Source organism: Alosa sapidissima, chromosome 4 (genome assembly GCF_018492685.1).
Source record: "Alosa sapidissima isolate fAloSap1 chromosome 4, fAloSap1.pri, whole genome shotgun sequence".
In the NCBI taxonomy this organism is placed as follows: domain Eukaryota; kingdom Metazoa; phylum Chordata; class Actinopteri; order Clupeiformes; family Clupeidae; genus Alosa; species Alosa sapidissima.
This window is the reverse complement of record NC_055960.1, coordinates 21,496,171-21,513,185: the sequence shown is the minus strand read 5'-3', so window position 1 is coordinate 21,513,185 and position 17,015 is coordinate 21,496,171. Positions and strand designations below refer to the sequence as shown.

General features: G+C 44.4%; 1 protein-coding gene across 1 annotated transcript in view; it reads right to left on the bottom strand.

The window, feature by feature from the left end:
* The window catches only part of mov10a (Mov10 RISC complex RNA helicase a), a 23,882-nt gene extending 6,867 nt beyond the window's left edge, over positions 1-17,015 (bottom strand). The window contains exons 1-15 of the mRNA XM_042088120.1: positions 16,753-17,015; positions 16,386-16,491; positions 16,103-16,293; positions 15,378-15,619; positions 11,868-12,117; positions 10,719-10,859; positions 7,636-7,798; positions 6,931-7,082; positions 6,151-6,321; positions 5,111-5,258; positions 4,368-4,529; positions 2,755-2,858; positions 2,562-2,659; positions 1,970-2,068; positions 311-419 (exon numbers count right to left, since the gene is read on the bottom strand). Of these exons, the coding sequence (XP_041944054.1) occupies positions 311-419; positions 1,970-2,068; positions 2,562-2,659; positions 2,755-2,858; positions 4,368-4,529; positions 5,111-5,258; positions 6,151-6,321; positions 6,931-7,082; positions 7,636-7,798; positions 10,719-10,859; positions 11,868-12,117; positions 15,378-15,619; positions 16,103-16,293; positions 16,386-16,491; positions 16,753-16,871 (2,255 nt within the window). The 5' untranslated portion in view covers positions 16,872-17,015. The remainder of the gene's footprint in view (positions 1-310; positions 420-1,969; positions 2,069-2,561; positions 2,660-2,754; positions 2,859-4,367; positions 4,530-5,110; positions 5,259-6,150; positions 6,322-6,930; positions 7,083-7,635; positions 7,799-10,718; positions 10,860-11,867; positions 12,118-15,377; positions 15,620-16,102; positions 16,294-16,385; positions 16,492-16,752) is intronic.

The following is a 17,015-nucleotide window of genomic DNA, read 5'->3' as shown; positions in this document are numbered from 1 at the left end:
CACGGATTGGGTTAAATGCAGAGACCAAATTTCCCTCACGGGATCAAAAGAGTATATATACTAACTTACTTATACTTGTATACATGGGCATCATTTGCATGTGTGCACTGATGAGTGTCTATATGCATGTGTATGCATGGGCATCATTTGCATGTGTGCCTGTAGTGTCTATATGCATGCTTGTGCATGTGTACATATCAATACATACAGTATAAATTCTGTACATAGCAATACATATCAATTCTGCACTGGTTCACAGGTTCTGTCTCTGTGAGCTTGTTACTGTGAGTGGTGCTTCCTAAAGTGTCACCTGTAGTTGCGCAGCAGCTTGGTGACGAAGCGCCCGTTGTACTGGTGTACGTCCTTGCTCTTCTGGTAGAGCGGGCAATCTCTCATCAGCCTCTCCAGCAGAGAAAGGCCTAGTGAACAAGACGAGGAACACCCACAAGGTCATCGCTGAAGCACTCGACTCTTCACACACCAAGACTACAGGGAGCACTGCTCCCCAGCCTGATTCATTATTAAACACTTAAGAGATGATCTTTAACATGCCATACAGAACAGTCTGTCAGGCAGACAGAGGAACATGCATCTGCACATGTATTGGAAAATGTATTTCCAATGCTTTCTTGGGCAAGCAAGGCTCGGCTCCCAATGCTTCTACCGCTCTCCCACTCGTCCATTCACATATTCTTTCTCCAATCAGTAGCAACAAAAGTACCAGGACATAAGCATTAAAAATAAATGTGCATTATACAATCTAACACGTTTCTAATCAATGAGTTGTGCCTAAATGTGCCTAATAGAAATGATGTCTACCATATCAACAGGAATTTCAATCAATAGATTTTATAAATATTCACATAATTTAAGTCTATGAGCATTGATAATGCATCTATAAAATGTGAATTGTAGTGTGTTTTAGGTGCTGTGATTTGTTTTTACGGCTCCCACACACAGTTGCGTGCGTTGCAGTGCTGGAGACGCATCCTGTTCCCTTTACATGGGCTTACGTCATCCGTTGCCAAACTGAATTGTGGGTCCGTTTTGACGCATTGCTCCCATCACAAGTGTTGAGAAGTTCAACTTTTGCTGCACCGACGGACGGCACCAGCCAATCAAATTACGAACAAGCAAACAACAGACGGCACCAGCCAATCAAATTACGGTTATACCTTAATTTATTTGCATAGCTACCGTCGGGAACACCCACTGGCATGCGTTGACGGAACGCAACAGTGTGTGGAAGCCGTTAGGTGCTGTGTTGTGCTGTGCAGTGTTTTAGGTGCTGTGCTTTGTGGTGTTTTAGGGTTGTGCTGTGTTGTGTTGTGTTTTAGGGTTGTGCTGTGTTGTGTTGTGTTGTGTTTTAGGTGTGTGCTGTGTTGTGTTGTGTTTTAGGTGTGTGCTGTGTTGTGTTGTGTTTTAGGTGTGTGCTGTGTTGTGTTGTGTTTTAGGTGTGTGGTGTGTTTTAGGTGTGTGCTGTGTTGTGTTGTGTTTTAGGTGTGTGCTGTGTTGTGTTGTGTTGTGTTTTAGGTGTGTGCTGTGTTGTGTTGTGTTGTGTTTTAGGTGTGTGCTGTGTTGTGTTGTGTTGTGTTTTAGGTGTGTGCTGTGTTGTGTTGTGTTGTGTTTTAGGTTTGTGCTGTGTTGTGTTAGGTGTGTGCTGTGTTGTGTTAGGTGTGTGCTGTGTTGTGTTGTGTTAGGTGTGTGCTGTGCTGTGTTAGGTGTGTGCTGTGTTGTGTTGTGTTTTAGGTGTGTGCTGTGTTGTGTCTTAGGTGTGTGCTGTGTTGTGTTTTAGGTGTGTGGTGTGTTTTAGGTGTGTGCTGTGTTGTGTTTTAGGTGTGTGCTGTCTGTGTTGTGTTTTAGGTGTTGTGTTGTGCTGTGTTGTGTTTTAGGTGTTGTGCTGTGTTGTGTTTTAGGTGTTGTGCTGTGTCATGTGCAGTGTGTGCAGGGGAAGGGAGGGGAGTCTCACCCAGTCCGTGCCGCAGAGCCAGTGGGGACCGCAGGATGGGCCCCAGCTGCTCAGGGTCTCCTGCCAGCACCAACTGGCCTTTCTGTGGATGCAGCAAGCCTGGCAGGAACACACACACACACACACACACACACACACACACACACACACACGTTGGCAATTCCATAAGGGACATGCTCTACGTGCTACAACTCAAAAGGAAGTGCATGTAGGCACAGGGACATGTACTGAGGAAACACTCTGTATATCTTTGTAAATAAATCATTTTTTGGATCACTGTCAGCGGTTATTGACTACACATACTACAATATAAATGGCATCTTCCATTGTTGCTTTCATATGTTACTTCACTTGCATATCAAGCAGTAGGGGCTCTGAGCACTGGTAAAAGCATAACATTTCCCCACAGTCACTCCAAAATGGACCATCATTAGTACCAAAACAGCAATTAACATAGCATGAATATGCTCACGTGTAACTAATCAAGAATTAATTAATTTAACAAATGCAATCCCATTGAAGTGATGAATGTATGATATATATATAGTGGGTACAGTATAGTAACCATGTCTTCCAGTGTGCTGTATTCTACCTGCAATGCCAATGATACACTCTGGCTCTACAGCTTGTCCGGCCTCGTCCACAAAGATGTGTGTGAAGTGGCCAACAGGGACTCCCCCAGAGACGAGCCTGCATGCACAACCAGACATTTGCTGAAGAGTGTCCCAGAGTAGCCACTGTTGCAACACGGCCTACACATCCAACGCCGCAAAAGTTAGCCCTACCTTCCTGCGGTGAACAGCGTGGAGACGATGACCTTGTATTTCATCATCGTCTCTTTGGCGGGGAAGACGAAACAGTCCTGGTGTGCGTCCCAGTTGCAGTGTTTCTAGTGAGAGAGCGAGAGAGACATGTGCAAGTCAGGACGCTGTGGCAGTGTGGTGGTCATCAACAGTATTCGCAACCCCAGGCTTGACAGGCATACATCATGTTTACTAGTTCACATTCCACAATCTGCATAAAAACATAAAAGCATAATAGAAGAGCATGTTTGGCGAAGTCTCTGGCAAGGGTCCTGAAGTGCTTCGTGGAATTGTGCCGGAGTCGGGCAGGATTCCGCCATACACCCCCTTATTCTTTAACTATGGAAGACGGGAGGCATAAGGGGAGGTGGTGGGTTGCGAGCGGAGTAACACCGATGCTGCAACTTCAGCAGGTAGACAGCGAATAAGTAACCTGACTGATTGAAGAAGGAGGCGTGGCGAATTCTGTCACGCTCCCGAAATTCCGTTTGTAAACGCCATTATAAATCATGTATCAAACCAACATGTCATGGATGCTACTTCTAGCACTAGAATATGACTGAGTGGTTTCTTAGAATTGAATTGGTTTATTAGTTGTAATTTACACTGCATGCAAATTGTAAGCCATCAGTATAACAAATAAATGCACACATAGGATTAATGTGCATAAACTGCTTAGTTTTTTCCCTTTAATATGCTTTTTGTTTGTCACTCCTTGTGGTTCAATGCATATAAAATTAAACCTGAGGAATATTATTCTTAATTCTTCTCTCCATTGCCGAGCTTGTCTCTGCTAATGGCTTATCCATGGTAACTAATGTTCAAGACGGGATTCTGAGAATTGAGCACAACCCGTTTTCCCTGACACCCCTAAAAAGGTGAACTGCAGCCATCGGGTTCATGTCTGTTTAAGTGCTAGACTATGGACCTCTCTGAAAAAGGAAGTGGTCATAAGAGTTGTGTTTCAGGCACTCGGGCATGAAGCGGTCCAGCAAGGGTCAGGAGTATCATTTCAAATGGCCGGCGCTTCACGTCGTATTTTTCAGAAAGCCCCAGAGCGGTGTGAAAATACTGACTCAGCCACTTCACTTCCTGCCTTGTTCCGATGAGATAATGGGGTCGATCACAGAGAAGTGGGAACCACCTCCATCATGCAAGAGAAGCGTGGAGTTTGAAAGATGGCGTTTCTAAACAAATGCTGCTCTGGTTCAATTCACCATGGAAGCAATCAACAGGAAGTGCAGCCTTCATCGATATCAGGGTACAACACTAACTAAATTACAACCACATCACATCTGTCAATCGAAGAGCAATGCCCGCATATAAAATGGAGAACTAGGAAGTACTACCTCACAAAACAGTCCTTAGACGAGGCACTTCATCATATCCTGCTGTCATGAGTCAATCAGTCATGAGACACCAGTCTACGGAAGGGTGTCCATAATTGTGGTTTACTTCGGAGGGGGGGAGTGACATGGAGGCTAATCAGGGACAGGACAATAAAGCAAGCTGTTTGAGCTCTGGACCAGCCTCTGTGAAATGGCTAGTCCTGGGGGTGTGTGGGGAGGGGGGCGTCTTTGGTGTGTCACTCTCACCAGTAGTTTGGGGGGTACCGTCTTGGGGTCACGGGTGCCGGCGTAGAGGCGGAAGAGCTGGTGGGCGTCCACGTAGCCCATGAGGCGCTCACACAGCAGGTCAGAGGCACTGTTGGACGGGGCGCAGGCCACTACATGGGTGAACGGGTCCGACTTGCATATCTATAACAGAGGACAGACAAACAAAGAAAATATCTTGCCGTCCTGTGTGGATCCTGGATGTGGCTGATCAATTATTTGATATTGTTGGTTATTTGCATTGTTGCAGATTCCTGTTTTATTTAGTTCAGCTTTAGCTTGTAGTAGAAATTCCCATGGAGGACAAAGGTTAACACAGAATAGATCCTTCCCTATGCATAGTGCACTGGGCAGCCGTGGCCCACTGGTTAGCACTCTGGACTTGTAACCGGAGGGTTGCCGGTTCGAGCCTCGACCAGTGGGCCACAGCTGAAGTGCCCTTGAGCAAGGCACCTAACCCCTCACTGCTCCCCGAGCGCCGCCGTTGTAGCAGGCAGCTCACTGCGCCGGGATTAGTGTGTGCTTCACCTCACTGTGTGTTCACTGTGTGCTGTTTGTGTTTCACTAATTCACCGATTGGGTTAAATGCAGAGACCAAATTTGCCCTCACGGGATCAAAAAAGTATATATACTATATACTTATACTGTAGTGCAATGTGTAGCACTCTTGTCTGAATCAGAGGATGAGCACAAGCAGCCAAAAAACAGACAACGAGTTCCCAAACCTGATTGATGGCCTCCACTAAAGTGACGGTTTTTCCGGTCCCTGGGGGGCCGAACACCAAGTACGGAGCCGGTATGGAGCCTCCCGCCACAATCCACTGGATAGCGGCATTCTGCTCGGGGTTGCTCTCCAAGTCACGGTTGAAAAACCTAGAGGACAAAACCCGCCCCCCGTAAATTTTTTGCATCATTTCAATTTGCAGTAAATACCAATTAAAACTTAACGAAGTATCAAACCATCAATTCCAAAGTGTTAGTGTTTCATAAAAAAAGGTTCATCTGGAGAGTGCTGAGATCTGAGGGACGACTGTGAATCTAGCGTTGTAAAACCTGTGAGCGTGGTAATTGAACTATCTGCGAGAATGTATTCATAGCTTTATCACATCTGTCAGTTGATTTTCTCTCAGGCACTGCGGAGAGCCACTGGCCTGTGATAAGAATATAGATTTCCATCCTCGGTCCAGAGAGGAGGAGGCCGGGGCAGACCCAGGCCGCATGCGGGCCACCTCAGGCCCAGAGCCAGAGCCACTGCAGAGCCAGTGATAGTCTCCGGGTGACAGTCACTGGGTGAGAGGCCAGTGTGTGCGGCAGAACAGAACAGCCAGTCCCCAAAGTCATTAACATGGATTGAGACAGGAGTGCCACCGGTGTCTCTGTGTGTGTGTGTGTCTGTGTGTGTGTGTGTGTGTGTGTGTGTGTGAGTGAGAGAAAGAAAGAAAGAGAGAAAAGAAAGAAAGAAGATAAAAAACATCTCTTTGTATGTGTGATTGTCAGTGCATGTCTGCACCAACAGTGTAGTGCAGCAAGAGTACACATAATGTTCATCCAGCAACACAAACATCGGTAGATCAAATAAAATAAAAAAATGGCTGTGTACTGTATGAAACACTTGCAAAAATATTTTTTGTGAAAAAAAACCCTTTCATTATCATATTTCCAAAATAATTCTTCTCAGGTTCCAAAGCACTTGAGTGTGTGTATGTGTGTGCATTGGTGCGTTTCTGAGGCTAAGCACACATAGGGCAGTCTGTGGCCTACTCACCGGAGGCGAGGCGGGGGGGTTTGAGTGGCTTTGGAGTCCCGGGGGAACAACACGTTCTCAAGCTTGTGCTGAGTGGCCAGCTCCACCGCTCGATGCTGCAGCTTCAGAGGGAAGCGGTTGAGGGTGAACTCCACTTCAAACTTCATGTTACTGATGAAGCTCTGCACTAGTCTGTGAACAACACAACGAAACTGGAGCTTTAGCAACTGTAGCATGGCAGACCTTTTGAAACATGCCATTCTGATTACAAAGTACACTGCAATCTGGATGGTAGCAGAGGCATACAACTGTTTTAACATCACAGATGTAAAGCATATTTTGGATTTACTTATGGACAGCAGGTGGAAGCTTTAGCATCAACTCTGCAGTAAAGTTTAATGCTGGGAGTCATGCCAGTCAGTGGTGAAGAATGAATGGCACATTTATCAATAATATCAATTTACTTTTAAGGAAACGTTCATTGCCCAGGTTTAACACAGTCCTAAAATGTAGACTCGAGGTAGTGAGTCCTCCAAACCCTGTAATTAAGCTTACATTAATCCCTCTGCTCAATCAATTAGACCTGTATTTGCCTGTCAATGTTAATGTATTCAGAAAATGTCTTCATTTACTACTGTATATTCTGCTGCAGTTTAAAAACTGATCAGTTGTGATGAATGAGTCCAATAAAACCCTGTAATTTTACCAAACATAACACACCCTGCTCCCATCATAAGCTCTGAGTGTGTGTGCATCAGTAACGTGTGTGTGTGTGTGTGTGTGTGTGTGTCATATACGCACTTCTTGGAGAAGCCCAGTTTGACGTTATCCAGCTCCACGCGATGCACATAGCCCTTGTAGACGGTGAGTGGCTGCGACGTGTCACCAGTCTTGGAGACCTTGAGGTGGTCCCCTCTTAAGACTGACGGCCTGTTCTCGGCCACGCCGGGCACCTGAGGGAGGAGCAGATACAGAGGCACGTTTCACTGCAGAACACGGCCTGGCTCTGCTTTTATTAACACTAGTCTTTTTTTCTATTTGCTTGAAAGCTTAAAATGATTTACTCCAAACACAAACTCTGTCATGGATATAACAAAATGATTATTTATAAAACAGCAATACAAAATGCATCTGAAATGTTTTAATGGTCCACTGCATATAAACAGAGTTGAGTCACAGGGGAATGTGGGTTGGCAACAGTACTATTATTCAACAGTATATTCAACTGCGGTTCTTCGATTTTTGACACATGTTCATTTAAGCGTTACATTATTAACAGATGCAAATCCCATCACAAATATTCTGACAAAGGATTATTTGTATAAAAAAACAAAAACATTTGATTTATTCTCACTTCATTGCTTTTGTACCGCTGGTCCAATAGAAAAACAGCATGTGTTTTCAGTAGGTTTAATTTAGTCTTTTCAGGCACAGATCTATAAATCTATTACACTCTCTTCTTCCTGCCTTTAAAGGACTAGATGGAAAGGACGAGCGGTCTCTTACTTTAAGGTTGAGGAGCTTTTTGTTGCTCTTATCTTGGGTCATGGTCTGGGCGTGCATGTCGTACTTCTTAATGTCCACCTCCATCTGGATCTCCTCTAGATGCAGCAGCAGGTGGAAGCGCCTGGAGTAGCTCTTCATGCACAGGGGCGAGTCCAGCACACCCCTGACAACACCAAACAAACAAACAACCAAATCAACAACCCAGTGAGGTTATGAGAAGGCTATGCGTCGAAGGTGGCCACACAGCACAGGTGACCAGCCCATGTTTCACACATGCAGTACAAAGTGACTGTACATGGGTAAAGAAAGGCCTTGATATAAATGGCCTGTACAGGAGGCACAGTAGGGCATTATGGATGGTGTCTCTGTCCTGTTTTTCATCTTGCTCATGGTCCAACAGGACAATCAATTAGATTCTCAGTAACTCCACGTTAGTCGAATGTGTGATTATGTGCCAGAGGTGCAGTGCCCGAGGACGCTTTGCCACACTTTATGACACGACTCTATTTCTCATGCAGTCCTATCCTCAGCTGCCTTTAAATAGGGTTTCCATGGTTAACTTCCCATAATGTTTCATAAAGACCGCTTTGCGCTAGGCGGCTGCCAGCCATTCACTGTGGTCCCATTCATTGTAATACTGTTGACGACCCCCCAGTCATGGATAGTTTAACATAATTTAATGTCTTTTTTCCACTTGAGGAACCTGGAGCTGCAAAGGGTCCTTCTCCTCTTATTAATTCTATTGACATGTCATAGAGCGAGGGCCTAAGGGCGGTGGGGGAAATCACGCCGGCCCTAAGTGTTATGGCCCCATAAATTACAGTAATTCACTCAGTGCGATGGGAATTACGGCACCCATAGTGTGAGGATTTTTTTATTTAAATTAATCACAAATGCCACTAAGTCAAATCACCTTCATTTTACCTCTGGCTGTGTTGTCTATTATGAGGCAATTTTATATGTAAGTCAACTCAGGACATATTCTCTCAGAGCAATTGCATTGTGTTTGGCAACCTTATTCAAAATTGTTCCTAAAAGCAAGAGCAAAAAAGCAAGAGCAACAAAGAGTGAACTAGGCCTACCTCAAGACCTGCTTACCAACCTTACTGGACCCCTTCCAATTCACCTTCCGTCAGAACAGGAGCACAGAGGATGCCATCTCTACAGCACTTCACTCTGCCCTGTCCCACCTTGACAATAGCAACACCTACGTGAGAATGTTGTTCATTGACTTCAGTTCAGCATTCAACACCATCATCCCCTCCAAACTGATTACCAAACTCAAACATCAATACCGCCAACAGACCTCAATCTGTTAGGTTAGGTAACCACACCTCCTCACCTCAACATCACCCTGAACACCGGCATACCACAGGGATGTGTGCTGAGCCCTCTCCTTTACTCCCTCTTCACTTACGACTGCACACCTGTACATGGCTCTAACACCATTGTCAAGTTTGCAGACGACACTATGGTGGTTGGTCTCATCAGCAACAACGATGAGACGGCCTACAGGGAGGAAGTCCAGCACCTAACATTGTGGTGCACTGACAACAACCTGGCTCTCAACACCAAGAAGACCAAAGAGCTCATTGTGGACTCCAGGAAGTCTATAGCTAGCACACCCCCCCCCCCCCCCCCCCCATTCTCATCAACGAGACTAAGGTGGAGAGTGTCACCAGCTTCAAGTTTCTGGGTGTCCACATCTCTGAGGACCTCTCTTGGCCCCTCAACACCTCTACCCTGATCAAGAAGGCTCACCAGTGTCTCTTCTTCCGGAGGAGACTAAAGAAGGTCCACCTGTCTCCTCAGATCCTGGTAAACTTCTACCGCTGCACCATCGAGAGCTTCCTCACCAACTGTGTCCGACCGGAAAGCACTGCAGAGGGTGGTGAAAACGGTGCAACGCAGCACAGGTTCCTCACTCCCCTCCATCGAGGCCATCCAGGGCAAGCGATGCTTGCGTAAGACGCGCAGCATCATCAAAGACTGTTCACCCCACTCCCCTCCGAGAGGCGTTACAGGTCTCTCCGCACCCGAACCAGCAGGTTCAGAGGAAGCTTCCTCCCTGCGGCTGTCACCCTACTGAACTCTAACTCTGCATCCCGGTGACAACCAACCAACTGAGCCCTCCCCCCGCTCGGTCCCTACCCCACACCCGATGCCTCCTTGCCTGTGCCTGTTGAGGTGTCCATGACCATGGCAACCTTGATAGGGACAACAAGGAGGACTTTTGCCTATCAACAGCCTGCCCCACCCCCCCGAAAAAAACACTATCCCACCCATAGTTTTCTATTTATTTACAAATATACAAACTGTAATTACACTTATACATAGCCATATTTTACTGCTCTTCATACTATTCATCTTGCACATACTTATTATTACTACTATTATAATGTTACCGTTTCTGCACTTCAAGGATACTCTTACCACACTGCACATAGCTGTACATATCGTATATTTCTTATACCGGTAATATATTCTGTTAATACACTGCATCTATATTATTCTTACTATTATTATAATGGTACTACTACTACATTGCATATATCTGTACAAGTTGTTCATACCGGTACATTGTTCATCTTACATAGCCTATTTATTCTGCTCTTATAAGGTAATACACTGCACATATTTATATTTAATTTATATTACTGTAAACCACCTTCTATAATCCAACTGTATACTACTGTCTACAGTGCACTATATTTTTGTCCCATCTATGCACCACCTGTCTATACTTTGTATATCACATTGTACTTTTCTGCTTTTCGTTGTCTTTGTACTTGTACTCACAAATGACAAAGAAGTTGAATCTAATGACAAAGACAAAGAAGTTGAATCTAATTTAATCTAATTATAATAAAACTAATCAATTTTATTCAGTTCTACTTCTATATGGCTGTGATTTTGACCCATTACATTGCTATATATAATAGCAGATCATTTGTACACCCCATCTCTTTCTAGGCTTGAGCTTCTTACCTTTAAAATCTGCTTGCTTTTTTTGAAGTGTGTGTGTGTGTGTGTGTGTGTGTGTGTGTGTGTGTCTGCTGAAGAGGCCTGTGTGGTGCCCTCACCTCACCACTGGGAGTTGCTGTCTGGCAGCAGGAGACAGATACTCCGAATCCTCCAGTCTCTGCTTGGCCAAGTCCTTAAGGTATTTCGGGTATTGGTATTCCTTCAGCTTCACAACGCTTTTCAGCGAGTGGGTGACAAAACTGTTTAATAGTGAAAGAAAAATGTGGAATTAGTCGAGCATGACAGATTTTTTTTTTTTTTTCGCTATGAATACTTAAAACCAAATTGAAACAGCGGAGGCCAATATGTTTCCTAATTACCTAAATTAATATTGCAAATGTGATAAAAAATAACCTCATTACTACTCGAGATAACGAAAGCTCCTTCTACAATCGCACATTAAAAATTTCACAGGAACTCAACTCCAAATTATGGTGCATGCTGTACTATGAGAATAAGAAGCCACAAGAAGAAAAGCTCCATTTTAGGATGTAAGAGTAGGATTAAATGGTAGCCCAAGGGCACCAGTAAAAGATGATACTTGTGTCTGACAAAAATTCTAATGACCTTTTCTGGGTGATTATTCACTTCAAATTCACTTCAAAGTTCATCTGGCCCCATTATCTTGTCTTTTTGTGTGTTTTTTTTTAAAAAGGCAATGCTGTCTATAGCGTGTTTAAACTGAAGATGATTCCATGTAACAAGATCACTATGGAGCGGACCTGACCCAGGTCTGGCTCAATCACTGAAGGTTATGGTACTCTGCTCTAAGCTGCACCCAGCAGCAGCAGCAGTGGTAGGCGTCTCCACACCAGTCTCAGCTCTGTGCAAACCCCTATTCACACCAGTGTATCGTCATTTCTCTGCAACACGCCCCTTTTTCAGGGAGAAAGCAAGCACCTACCACATGGATGCAGCTCCTTAGGTTTCCATTCAATCCAAGTGGTCCGAACTCCCCGAAAAGGGGGCGGGGACGTGTAGCAAATTCAAAGTTCCCGGATGTGCCGGTCTAGCGTATTACCCCAGTACTTATACCTTCAACACACGCCCATCCTCTAGTATTGACTGATGGAGCATTAATTCCTACCTACTCTAAGGTCTCCTCTGCATTGTAGCTTGAATACTATTCCTCATTTTTGTAAGTCACTTTGGATAAAAGGCTAAATGTAATGTGCTAAAAGGCTAAATGTAACTTAGTGTAAACCCACCTCTCTGGAGGCTCTCCCTCCTCCACCACTGTGAACACAGCCTGGAGCTTGCCCCCCTGCCTGGGGCTGTAGGGGGCTATGGGTCCCAGTTCTACGGCCAGCTGGGTCATGGCCACAGCCTCCAGCTCCCTGACGATGCAGAAGGGCTTGGAGGAGGTGGGTGGGTCTGCGCAGAACTCAAAGTACATGGAGGCAGGGAAGTGGCCATAGTGGTGTAGCTGGTAGTGCATCTCCACCATGTAGCGGTCACCTGCGGGGGAGAGGCAAGGCGGGCAAGAGTGTTATCTGTGGATGAGATGCGGAAATGTGTGTGAAGATTCACGCCACGACTCTAAAAGGCTGTTGATATTTGAGCTTGTGGGAAGAAATTTTACCTTAAAAGATAAACTTTTTTTCTGGAGACCCACTTTTTAAACATGACAGACCATCACGACCCATTTCATTTCAGAGCAAACATGCAACCACCAATGTTGTTTTAGGCCACAGGTTCTCAAACTTTTATATGCCCCAACCCATGCGATGCAAATTGAATAGCCATGTCCGGTATACGGATGTCTGCTTTAGTTGACAGCACGGTAACTAGATTTTAATAGGTCAAGCTGAAGAGCTGGTGTCCGTTAATGTTCGTGCAAAAAGGCTGATTCATGTCCCTTGCATTTTGCAACTGCGAGGTCCATAGCAGGCGCCCCACAGAAATTTTTCATTTTGCGAGTGAGATGTCCACGCTGTCCCCTCTGCGACTCGTTCGATCCCCAGTTTCAGAGCTATTCTAAATGCAAAATTGCACAGAGGGCCGTGACTGTAGTTAACAAACTAGATCCTAATAGAAAACGGTTAGCTTTCCTGGCTAAATGGTATGAGTTAGGCCTATCACACAACATAAATTGTGCTGGCGACCCAAATAAAATCTCCTGCGACCCGACCCAGTCTTTGGGAACCAGTGCCTTATACTGTATATACTGATCTATATTTGTTCATTTATACTTTTGGTCTGGATTGTGTGCAAAGTTATTCATAGAAATGTACAAGTATTTCAAGCCATCAGGCCCACAGAAAGTCTCTTGCCTTATTTACTGGGGTCAGGTCAATCTTGATGGAATGTCACAGATGTCGGTTGTTAGGGGATACATCCTTGTGGGTATAGTTGTTGGGGTAGGTAATAATGAAGTCAAAAAATGGTTGACATACAGTACCACAAATGGAGATGTTAAATATGAGTATAAAGCTCTCTGACTGATTACTGACTCTGCCTGAGAACTTCTTGAACAAATCCATAATTTTGTACCACAAGCTCAACAGCCAATCACACATCCCTTCGATATTTCTGAAGCAACACGATGATTGTTTATAGCTTGGTGTGAGCTACTACATTTGTTTCCCTTTTACAGAGCCAGAGGGGACTTTGTACAAACACCATTTTTGGAGTGCACATTCTTGACTAGACAGCCAGAGGACCAACAAAGAGAAATTTACAGAATTTGACAGAAAGAGTAAAGCACTGTACTTTCAATCATCACAGTATACTTACTTTGAGCTGCAGAATGCATAGTATGTGATGAAAGGTGTGTTTTTTGTGATACATGAAATATCAATAGGCTAATTGCTTTTGAGCATTACATGTGCAGTGTTTCCCATAGAATTGAATTCCATTTGTGGTGGTTGGTTTGCAGAATTAACTTGAATACAACAGTTTTAACAAATTAGCACAGCGTGGTTATGATGCTAACCAGATTTAAGCACAATTTAGTACAACCTGGAAAATCATTGTGTGGTGGTCAATGTTGATATTGTGGTGGGCCGCCACAAATAAGTCAATTTATGGGAAACACTGATGTGTGTCTATGCCATGAGCACTCTGAGGAATTTTAACATGTGCTTTGTTTGTTTTTAAGATAACAGAAGATAAGAAAAGAAAACTTTCTTGCTTTCTTTCAAGACAAATTTCTTGAAATTTGTCTTTTGTACCCATTTCGCTGGCTAGTGGGACCTTGAGTCCCCTACCAGATGGCAACAGCTGCAATGATGAGTGAAGGGGGTGAGTGGGGTCATTATAGACCCAAGTTGCCTTCTTGGTCATGGACCGACCATATAGGTTCTGGAGTTGCATTTAAAACAAATCCAAGTCCAAGATCATCTCTAGTGATCCTGCTGGCATGGGTGATCGAATGAGTCAGCTTGTTCCTGTCAACTTAAAGGTGCCATGTGTAATGTCAGCCAAAAAAATCAATTCATACTCCACATTCCATAAAAGATGGGGGCAGTATAGAGTTGGTCTACCCTAGAGTAACAACCGAGAAACGTGTATTGCAGTTTGGCTGGCGGTTATGTTGCCTGCATACTGCCTCCCATGGCCGAAACTGGTATTATGACACCTGTCTGGCTGTGGCTAGTAATTTAGCATGCTAATTCAGGTTGATATCTCTGCAGCACTATACCTTGTTACTATTTTTTTAATGACATCACCCTTATTTCATTTTTTGGATATTTTTACCTCAATTCTTACACATGGCACCTTTAAAAGTTCTCAAACCAGGAGAGGACATTAAAAAAGAGAACACCCTATGGCCAGGGTAGGTTTGCTGGTGTTGACACCTCAGTTTCCTGACAAGAGGGAGCTGCTGCCTTATTTTTTTAAAACAAATTTAGTCTGCATTGGTCTGAAAGGTGATTCTGGTGTCAATGGTTGTTCCCAGATATTTATATTGAGGGAGCTGTTCCACTTCTTGCCTTTCATGATAACTGGCTTGAAAAGTGGTCTTCTTCTGTCCTCCCTCTAAGACACATCTCCTTGGTCTGACCAAGGTCAAGGCAGCTGGTATCAAACCAGGTGGCAAGGTTGTCCATGTGCTAAGAGTAGGGAGAGCTGTTGATATCTGTAGGCAGATAACCAAGGCCATGTAATCAGCATACTTTCTGGGGGAGACATCTTTGTTGTTACACTGTCTCATTTGTGTATGGAGAATAGAAGGGAAGATATAACACACCCCTGTGCTACAAGGCCAGACAGACGAAGTCCATCATTGGTCATTGCCGGACTCCTCACTTGTATCACAGTAAGCTCTTTTCACATTCACATGCTATCACTGCTTCAATATATAATCAAAAGGTGCCAGGAATAAGGTAAGGCTTATTTAGAGAACTGGTCACCAAGAACACAGAATTCAATCTAGTTGATAATTTCCGGTTGTTATCTAATCTCTTTACCACAGTTGAGAACACACCTGTCACCAAGTGACAGATGACACAAATGAGTGTGGAGAATGACCTTCTCTTCTGCCAGCTCATGCATTGATTTACAGCAGATAAACAGCAGACTGCCAAACATTAATAAAGACAAGAGAATCGTCATTTCCTCAGATCATTTAGTCGTTTCATATGATATGACATGGTACCATTTACCTTTCCATACAATTTCTAAAATCACATAGAAAGTCACAGTAACCAGTCACAGGCCAGTGTGAGAGAGAGGAATACTTTCACACCTGTGCAGGTGTCCGTCGGCTGCCTTACCTGGGCAGAGAAGGAGGGGAGAGACCCGGGTGACTCTTCTCTCATCCACCAGAGTGAAACAGCGGATCCGGTGGAGTGCAGTGTAGTAGTTGAAATAGATGGAATTTGTCGCCATGTTTTGAATGTGGAACTTGACGACGACCACATTTTCAAGTTGCTGGATGTTGAGGTGAATCCTGCCATTGGTTGCCACTGGATCTGAGGAGATCTGGATGCCACCTTTGTCAGAGATCAACTTTGCCCTATAGAGACAAAGAGCAGCCATTGTACCCATTGTTCTCAGAGGGCGTAAAACTTTAGGTACAGATCGTACCTGCGTAGGCTATGATCTGGCACACATTGGGACAAGAATCGAAGGCTTGGGCTAGTAGGGACAGATCAAGTCCAGAGACGGCTCCAAAATTGGAGATGACCTGAATTCTCAAGGTCAGAAGAAAACAGCTTTGTCACTTGCCATGAGTAGACGCATCACTTTTTTACTCCACCCACCCAGCAGCCCACACTCAAGTAGAAAATAAACCAGGAATAAAAACAGGTGAGGGGTGAAAAAGTGCACCTATTTTGGCATCTAAACGGTGAGAACAAGGTGTTTGCATCCCTGATAAACAAGTTGTTTGCATCCCTGATAAACATATTTTTGTTCAGACACCGTCATCATCTACAAGACTGTTTAAAACACTGTAGTGCAACATACTGCGATACCTTTTTACAGATCTCAGACATACCTGTTCATCTTGAGTTTGTTAACTACTTCTTTGGCCAGCTTCTTCTTAGGCGTCAGGACAGGGTTCATCATAGAGGGAGAGGTAGCACGGGTGGAGAGAGGGGAAGACAGTGGTGCACTTGTCCCATTATCTACAGCCCTCCCATCTGGCTTGGCTGGTCTCCTCCACTGGTCACAGTAGTACACTCTCACCTTATAAAGACCGAGCAGGATAAAACCATCATTCTCACACAGACACTGCCCATACAGGCTGCTGAGTTTTTAATTTTATTTTTATGTCTTACCTGAGGTTTTACATTTAAATATATTTTGTCTTGTTTTATGGTGGCTTTGCTGTTTTTCTGTAAGGCGTAGACAACACTGGAGAACTTGTGATCTTTGGCTCCATTCCTACAAATAGTACATAGCCTTAATGACTTATTGCATATAAAAAAAATAACATTTGATCAGTAGGCTAGGCCTACATTTGTTTGCCGAGGACTGAAGCTGCTGCACGGTACGCTGCGGCTGTTATGACTAGTTTCACTTCCCTAACCCGCTCCAGAAGGCTACTTATGGGGTAGGCTACCTACACAACCAGATCAGATCAACCTGTCTCGTCTAATAAAAGTATCATACGCAAAAACAACATGACAAAGTGATCGAAAGCACCTTTTGAATTCCAAATTGTAAATATCCTTCAGTTCATTTCTATTTGTTTTCGACTTCCTCTCTCCCAAGAATTCTACAAAGTCCAGTCCCGTCTCTAGCAGCGCTTTCAGGGAAGGCATGACGATACACGGCGATGTAGGCTAAATGTTGTAAACATGCACGAAATTAGTTTGACAATTTGATTTGGACCCCCTGTGCCCAGTTCACATGCTCTCAGACGAACTGTGGCATAGGCTACTACAGTTCCGCTCTCCCATTTAGAC